The sequence below is a fragment of the Chelonia mydas genome, chromosome 5 (assembly GCF_015237465.2).
Source record: "Chelonia mydas isolate rCheMyd1 chromosome 5, rCheMyd1.pri.v2, whole genome shotgun sequence".
NCBI lineage: Eukaryota > Metazoa > Chordata > Testudines > Cheloniidae > Chelonia > Chelonia mydas.
Window position 1 is genome coordinate 9,756,727 of NC_051245.2, and position 8,918 is coordinate 9,765,644.

The 8,918-nt window shown below is 41.2% G+C and overlaps 1 protein-coding gene across 2 annotated transcripts in view; it reads left to right on the forward strand.

Moving 5' to 3' along the window:
• PIK3C3 (phosphatidylinositol 3-kinase catalytic subunit type 3) overlaps positions 1 to 2,664 on the forward strand; it is a 132,672-nt gene extending 130,008 nt beyond the window's left edge. For both annotated transcript variants that reach the window (XM_037902443.2, XM_037902442.2), the window contains one exon: positions 1,595 to 2,664. In XM_037902443.2, coding sequence (XP_037758371.1) covers positions 1,595 to 1,609 — 15 coding nt within the window. In that variant the 3' untranslated portion in view covers positions 1,610 to 2,664. The remainder of the gene's footprint in view (positions 1 to 1,594) is intronic.
• The last annotated feature ends 6,254 nt before the right edge of the window (positions 2,665 to 8,918 follow it).

An 8,918-nucleotide genomic window follows, 5' to 3' on the forward strand; every position in this document is an offset into this window, starting at 1 on the left:
CAGTTTAACTTTCTCTTTGTCTAGCTTTCTTTTTGGAGAAGTTGCTGCACAAAAATTATAGGACTCACCGCTGTAAAATAGTTGACAAAGGAACAATTAATACTCAATTAAATTGACAATAAACCAGTCATCTTGCACAATGGCCAAATTGAAGTTTTCAGTTTGTGCTTATGTCATAATATTGTTTTGATGAATTGCAAATAGTATTGTTCTAAATAGCAACTGAAAATACTGTCTAAAATTAGGCACTTGTTTAAACAGCAGATATTGGCATAAAGCCATGCAATTTTTTGTTTGAAATGCCCTTCAGTTCATTGTTTGTTTATGCTTGTTTATCCATCTGTCGATTTATTTTTCTTCCCACCTCCAAAATGGACTTACAAATACTAGTATGCAGTCTGTGCTGTTTGTTTCACCTGTTAATATAAGAGCTTTTAATAAGGTTGGTTATTGTAGTAACAATTGTATTTCAGTGCTCTTGCACACCACTTTGTGTGTGCGTGTGTGTGTAAAGCTCATGTTGTATGGAGAGAACTGATTATTTTGGGATCTGTTGTGTTACTGAGAAGCAGTGATATATATTGATAGATATAAATGACAATGTTTTAAAGAGACATAATTCAAAGAAGTTATGTTATGGAGACTCTTTGTTTGAAAACATGCCTACATTTTTTTTCTAATCTATTTGAACACCTGAGATCCTGTGTAATTTTTTTTTTAATATCTCCATTTTCAGTATCTCAATCTTCTCTTGTTGAATGTCCCTTAAATACAGTTTGCCTCAAGAAAGTGTAATATATTTGTGTAGTGACTGCTCAAGAGAAGAGGATGCACATATTAATTTCAATTCACATTTATAAAGGACTAAATATCCTCGTCTCTGGAGATGGTTATTTTCATTTTAGCAACAGTCCCCATGTCTATAGAGATTGAAAATAGTAGAAATGAGATTTGACCATTTCCAGTTGAGGAAGTTACCATATTATTTAATTCTTTTTTTTCCTTATAAATTACAAACTCAGGCAGTTGCATTTCAGGATTGTTATATTAAGCACTGTTCAGCATTTTCATGTTTGCAACTCTTCAGTACAGCTTTACAATTTTTTGTAGCAAAACAGTTCAAAGACTTAGTCACAGAGTTTTAATTTGGGATGAGTGGGAATAAGTTGCATTTAAATCATATTTGGGTAACTTGCTTTTGGGTTTCTCAAGCACTGTGGGCTTAGTTAGCAGCCTTGGCAGCATCCCATGTTGCATCTCAAATCTGTGGTAGATGGTGCCCCTTTCTCATTTGCTGCCAAGTTCCAATTTTGTTCTCCAATTTGGAAAAGCAAACCCTGTAAACCCAATGAAATGCCTCAGATGCCGGGGAGAAAGTTTTCATCCAGCACACACAATTTGTCAAGTGGAAAAACTAACATAAACAGAGTGTGTTTCATAGATATTTGTTCTGCTAAGGGTCATGAGGTTCACCTGCCTTTAAGCATTTTATGGAGTTGTGAAATCTACAGCCCAGAGTACAATTACACTTAACTGATTTTCTGCGAATATCAAAGCTGAATAAATGTCCTACTGTGTTTGTCGTCTTTTCTAGTATTGGAGAAAATAAACCCATCAGCTGCTTTTGCTGGAAATGGAAATATCATCTAGTGCTCAACAAGGAGACTTTCTTGAGCCATCTATGGACTTTTCAAGACAGCACCTGAAGGCAAGAACTGCTCATTTGATAGCACAGAGTGCCTGGAGGACAGGGGTCTCTGAGTTACCACTATTATAAGGTTAAAAATGACAATTATTTAGAAAACATGTATTTATTTCCCACTTTGGGCCTAGATGTTCCTGCATATATTACTTGTAAGATACTTAAGCCATGTAGGTAAAATAGGCAACTTCCTCCAATGTCATGGATGATTGGAAGAGGCTGCAGAAGAGAGATCGAGCACTTGCTGGTGAATTTATTTTTGTGTCTTGGTTACTATATTTTGGGACCTAGAAACCGAAGTCCATTGCTGCACTTAACTTGGACATTGATACATGCAGTGTGCAGCCTATAACGGTATATATTGTGATTTCTCATTAGCCTAAGAAACAGGATAATTGAACACCCCACCCCCAAACAAACACACACAACAGTTTTCACCTGGAATTAAAGTTTTTAATGGATTCATCTAACCGTTTCCCAATTTGGAAAGAAGTTCTCATATGGAAAGGACAATCATTCTTCCTTACTTTACAAAACGATATTTTTAATGGCTGATAAGTTAGCCAAATACAGGCACAGAATTAGAAATAATCAGTATGTAGCCCATGGCAGCGAGCCTGCCAGCCCAGGTCGATGGACTCATGCTAGTGTTGACTTGTGCTAGCACTCTAAAAATAGCTGTGTAGACAGCTCTTTGAAGTTGCGACTTCAACTGGAGCTCAGGCTCCACGGCCTAGGGAGAGAGGGGTAGGCTTCAAACCCCAAGCCACAGTTTTGAAACGCTGTCCACACCACTATTTTTAGAGAGCTAGCCTGAATCTGTCAACCTAAAGACTAGCCAGAAGGCACTGTGATAGGTTTAGTATAAGTTCATAGCAAAGTCTCACTTTAACTATGAACATCAATGTACAGTGACCACATGTAATATTTTCCGTGACTCTAATAAATTCTTCCTTGATGCAGTTTTGAGATGTCTCAATTAAGCTTTTGAATTTGTCCTTTCCTGCACCGACCTGGCATCCTAAAGGATTGTGTTTGGCGATCCTGGCTTAATACCAATACAGAAATGCTGTAAAAATAAGGCTACAAGAAAATGATCATGTCACACATAAGGATTTATGCTGAATCTGTTTGAATGATCGAGTATAATTAGCTTTTTATATGCATATGAACATTTTCAAAGGGCATGTATGGTTTTTTGTTTTTTGTTTTTTTTCATAAACATGTTTTAACAAAGAAGATAGGAGTAGAGAGGAAAGCCAGCTGGACTTCCACTTACAAAAATGAAAAAAAATCAACTGGTTTGAATCTCATGAATATCAAACACAGCTAATCTGGCTTTAGGCTGATTTCTGCTGGCTTACACCCAGACAAGGGGCTTTGATAGAAGAAAGTTGATGAAGTGAGCTGTAGCTCACGAAAGCTTATGCTCAAATAAATTTGTTAGTCTCTAAGGTGCCACAAGTACTCCTTTTCTTTTTAGGGGTAGAGTGCATCTATAACCTTATCTTCGTCAGATGGCCTTTAGAGTCAACACAGCCCAACTCCTCAGCAGCCAGGGGTGAAAGTAAGTTAAAGGACTTACCAATACACCGGAGTCCGGAGCAGAGGGCGTGGCCTCAACCGGAAGAGGCGTGGCCTAAACTGGAAGAGGCAGGGCCTTAAATCCCCAGGCCCTTTAAATCTTGATGTAAAGGGTCCGGGGCTCCAGCTGCAGTAGTGGTGGCTGGGAGCCCCAGGCCCTTTAAATCACCCCCAAGCTACCAGCTGCAGAGGCGGCTGGGAGCTCAGGGGCGATTTAAAGGGCCCAGGGCTCCAGCTGCCGCTACCACAGCAGAGCCCCAGTCCCTTTAAATCACTGAGGAGCCCTGGGGACTCCCGGCTGCCACCGCTAGCCCGGGGCTCTGGGCTCTGGCAGAGCTTTAAAGGGCCTGGGGCTCTGCTGTGGTAGTGGCTGCCAGAGCCCCAAGCCCTTTAAATCCCCGTCTGAGCCCTGCTCCCTGAGCCCTGGGGTAGTGGCGGCTGGGCTCCATCAGGGATTTATAGGGCCCCGGGGCTTCAGCCACCGCTACCGCCCCTGCCCTTTAAATCCCCTCTGGAGCCCTGCCTCTGCTACCCTAGGGCTTCGGCAGCAGGGCTCCAGAGGGGATTTAAAGGGCCGGGGCAGTAGCGGTGGCTGGAGCTCCCGGGCCCTTTAAATCCCCAGCAGAGCCCTGCCGCCACTACCCCAGGGCTTTAAATTGCTGTCTGGGAAAGCTAGTCCTGGTACGGCGCACCGGCTCTTGCCGGTACACTGCACCGGGGCATACCGGCTTACTTTCACCTTTGTTAGCAGCCTTTGCTGTCCTAGCACCTATGTAGCGCTGACCACTGAGGATATGTCTACACTGCAATTAAAAATCTGCAGTGTGCCCATGCCAGCTGACTTGGGCTCATGGATCTGTTTAATTGCAGTGTAGTAGTGCATATTCTAAACCAGTGGCGTATCCCAGAGCTTGGGCTGCAGCCCAAACCTCTACACCACAATTAAACAACCCCGTCATCCATGCCCGAGTCAGCTGGCCCATGCCAGCCATGAGTTTTTAATTGCAGTGTAGACGTACCCTAAGTAAAGCTACCCTTACCTTGCAAAACTTACTGCTCCCGGAGAGAAACGGCAATACTGTATTTGCTCCCAGAAATTCCCCAGTAGAGCATGGCGCCAGGCTGTCAGAGGGAAGAGTAATTACTATGTCCCGGTCTGCTTTGGTGAATCTGGCCCATTGTGTATTTTTTCTCTCCTCCTTCTCCCCCCCCCCCCCCCCCCCCGCCCCCAATACATTCTCTCTATAGGTCTACAGTGCTTTGCCCATCATCCTGAGATGTTTGGTATAGTTATGAGAGTATAGGGACTACTGAGATTTCCGATTTTATTAGAAATTTTCTATTAAAAAATGCTTACGTTGAGTGTTTATCCCACTCATACTTAAATTATCATACTCGTACTTAAAGTTTATCCTACTTAAATTACTCATCCAGTATTTGTTAGGAAAGTTGCCAATAGCCTAATTAATATTAAACTATATATGGAGATACTTAATATCAACTTCCATTTTATAAATGGCATAAAGAGTTAAATGAGTAACAGATGTTATAAAGCATTAAAGCTCGGTGATTTTTTTTTTTTTTTTTTTTTTTGGATGAAGAGTTTATTTGCTGAAAAATGAAGCTTCTGGAGACCCACAACTATTTGTGAATTTCACATGAATTTTCCAAATAGGTTCGTCTGGGCTTTTTTCCTGGGATTTATATGCCATTCACAAGATAGAGGTATGAGGGAGGAGGAGTTGGTGGTGGTGTCATAACTATTAGCCCAGTGGTTAGGGCACACATCTGGTATAAGGGACCCAGGGTCAGTTACCCCCTCTGCCTGGTGTGGAGAAGGGATTTGAATTTGGGTCTCCCACATAGCAGGAGAGCACCTTAGCCGCAGGGCTAGGGGCTATTCGGGTGTCGATCTCTCCTGTTGCTATTCCACTTTTTATAAATAGTTAGACACTGGAGCAGGGATTTAAACTTGTGACTTCAATGTCTGTGAATTGACACTATGAATGACAGTAATCACTGGGCCAGGGAAAAAGAGTGAGACTAACTCTATAGCCCACTAGTTAAGGTGCTCATCACCACTTCTGTCCATTAAATTTTTTGCAGCTTTTGGATGTGGTTTGATCCCAACAGAATTTTTTGGGGGCGTATTTCAGAACTGCCGGCAAACTGAAAAATCACTTGTTCACCCAGCTCGAATAAGCATGGGACACATATGAGTAGTATGTTATGGATGGTTATAAGCAACCTGTTGGACTGTGTAATTATAACAATTAACCATATATTAAAACATCTATTAATGTATTCATCCTTCATAAACTATCAATAGAATCCCTATTTCTAAATGTAATACCTAGCTCTTTATATAGCCCTTTTCATCAGTAGATCTCAAAGCACTTTACAAAGGAGGTCTGTATCGTTATCCCTGTTTTACATATGGGGAAAGTGAGGCACCAAGGTGATGTAACTTGCCCAAGATCACCAAGCAGGCCAGTGGCAGAGCCAGGAATAGAATCCAGCTCTTCTGAGTTCACCCACACAAAGCCTCCATCAAAGACAATGGGGCTCAAAGGTCTGCCTGTATGGAGTCAGCTGCAGGACTGGGGCCTTTGTGTTTCTATAATGTACTGTTTCTCAACATTGGAGTTAGTTAAAAGGACACTGTTGATCAGTTTTGGCCCCAAAGGTAAGCTTTTGAAAATCAAACTTTTACAAATCCAGAGGCTCATACAATGTTTTTTTAAAAAATCCAATGAAAATCTTAATTAAAACAAAAAAAAGCTGTTCTGGTTTGCAACCCAAATATGGTAGCTTTGTGCCTAACGGAGACAGAAGGTGAAATTGCCTTTAAACTGTTCAGTCTGATTTAACAATCCATGAAGAGAGCAATGAAAAACAAAGCATCAATAGTGTATAATAAACTTTGTTTTTAACATTCATGCTGTTTTCTAGAAATCTAAAGTATTGAGTAATATGGGGTCAAGATGTTTATTTCAATGGGGTTTTTCATATATTTTCCCTTTAAATAGCTACAGAAAAAAATTATCATATGGACAGTGGGTTTGCCATAGTTTGTTTCCCTAGCACTGACATTTTGCACAATTAGCAATATAATCAATACTAAAAAAAGAAAAGGAGTACTTGTGGCACCTTAGAGATTAACCAATTTATTTAAGCATAAGCTTTCATGAGCTACAGCTCACTTCATCCGATGAAGTGAGCTGTAGCTCACGAAAGCTTATGCTTAAATAAATTGGTTAGTCTCTAAGGTGCCACAAGTACTCCTTTTCTTTTTGCGAACTAACACGGCTGTTACTCTGAAAATAATCAATACTGAGCACCACCACCCACTTTCACATTCACTTCAATCCCTTTCTGATTTGCCCTGATCCTACAATTGTTTCGTCCTGGGTGAGGGGAAGAGGAAATCATCCACTAGATTTTTCTCCCCTGGCTATATAGCATTATTGGTTCTTTTCAGATGCACATGTTTCAGAAGTGCAAAATGGCACAAAGCCTTCCAGTTTTTCTTCCTTAGAGGATGCAATAATTGCAAACGTTTTTCTTTCTGTTGCAAGGTTAAAGTCCCATTGTGAAATAATATGGGGCTTTGTTTCTCTTCCTATTGCAAGGTTAAATCCCAGTGTGAAATATTATGAGGGTTTATATAAAAGAATAAATCCTTTTAGCTCCTGTTCCCCTGTTCTATAGACAGTTATCTGGCACAGCATTTTGTTTCTGTAGTCTGCAGAGAAAACAAGTTGGAGAGACTTTGGGGGGTGAGGGGGAGAGAATCTAAACACACATTGAGAGAATCCTACAAAGTAAAGCTGGTGTTAAATGACCCTCTTTTTGCTGTGAGCCCAGGCTTTACTCCTAGGACCCAGTGTCATCAGTGGATGGTAAAATATAGTGGTTATTACAAGGTATCCAGAGCTTGTACAGTTAAGGAGTCTTAAGGGACCCATTGAAAGAATAAAATGGCAGGTGGATTGTGTTAAAATAGGTCTTTGAAACTGTTATGTTGAAGCGGGGTTTTTTTGTAATAGTGAAGAAGCTTTTACTGCTATGTTGGGGCTCTTCTGTCCTTCCAGGGAGCCATGATTTAGAAAGGACCCTGCCCAGTGAAAATAGGGGCATCTTGAGAAGAAAAGTGCTTAACCACATCCATTTCAAGAACATCCCAGAGTGAAATAGTTTGCCACACCATGCAGCATTCCAGCTGCCCCTTGCCTGAGCCATCATTAGTTGGTTTAAAGTGGGGCTTTGTGAGAGATTTGAAGGAGGGGAAGAGCGTTCTATGCATAAATGACAACAGTGAAGAAAAGCAAAGACTGTTGGGAGGAAGGATTCTCCGATGGTTAGAGCATGTGAGAGATCTGGGTTCAAGTCCCTGCTCTGCCTGTGTGACCCTGGGTGAGTCACATGGACTCTGCCTCAATTCCCGAATTGGTAAAATGGGGAATAGTTGCTCTTCCTCACACAAGTGGTTAGGATAAATACATTGTAGATGACAAGATGCTCAGGTGCTGCAGTCATTGAAAGGGGAAATATAAGAAATAGCCTAGAAACATAGACATACCATAGAGGTGAATCAACTGCTTCGGCTGTCCTTGATCTTGTAACCCCTGTCTCTGCCATATCTCTGTTTCACATAGTGTCCCTCACTGTTTGCAAGCTTAACGACCCACTTAAGAGACAAAAAATTGTCATAATTTTAAAATGAAATTCGTCATCTTTGGCATGTTTACAAAAACCACAGCTTTTTAGCAGGAAAGTGGGAAGTAATTGGACAGGTTTTCAGCTCTTCATGTCCTTGGAAAAAATGAAGTGAAGTTGTCATTGTTCACAAACCAATTAATTTTAAACTTCAGATGGAACTGCATGCTCCATGCATGTGTGCTAATGTACAGAGAGGTCTACTTATCCTGCAAGGTTAGAGCAAAGGTGCCCCATAACAATGGTATTTATGTCCCATTAAGGGGGAATCTCCTCTTCTATAACCCGTTAGATTATTTTTTAGTAAATACTTGAACTTTTCCCGATTTGTTTGGTTACATTAGCTGCCTTAGTTCACGTCCATTAGAAGACTTCCTCTGTGATATCCTTTGTGATGGAAACGCTCATAAGACACTTGGAATGATATATCTGGTTTGGGCTTGTTTGATTTTTTTGATGAATGTCCAATACTACTACTGGGCAGCTTGTAGCTAGGCACTTTTCCCGCTCTAGTTTAAGCTTTTTTTTCAATCCCTACTGAGAATTATTGTTGTATTGATAACTGCTTCACTCCTGCCATGCCTGACCTTAAAAACCTCGAAGGAAGGAGATTACACCACCTCCCTAAATAACCCATTCCAGTGCTTCACCTCCCTCCTAGTGAAATAGTTTTTCCGAATATCCGTCCTAAACCTCCCCAACTGCAACGTGAGACTATTACTCCTTGTTCTGTCATCTGCTACCACTGAGAACAGTCTAGATCCATCCTCTTGGAACCCCCTTTCAGGTAGTTGAAAGCAGCTATCAAATCCTCCCTCATTCTTCTCTTCTGCAGACTAAATAATTCCAGTTCCCTCAGCCTCTCCTCGTAAGTCATGTGCTCCAGCCCCCTAGTTATTTTTGTTGCACTGAC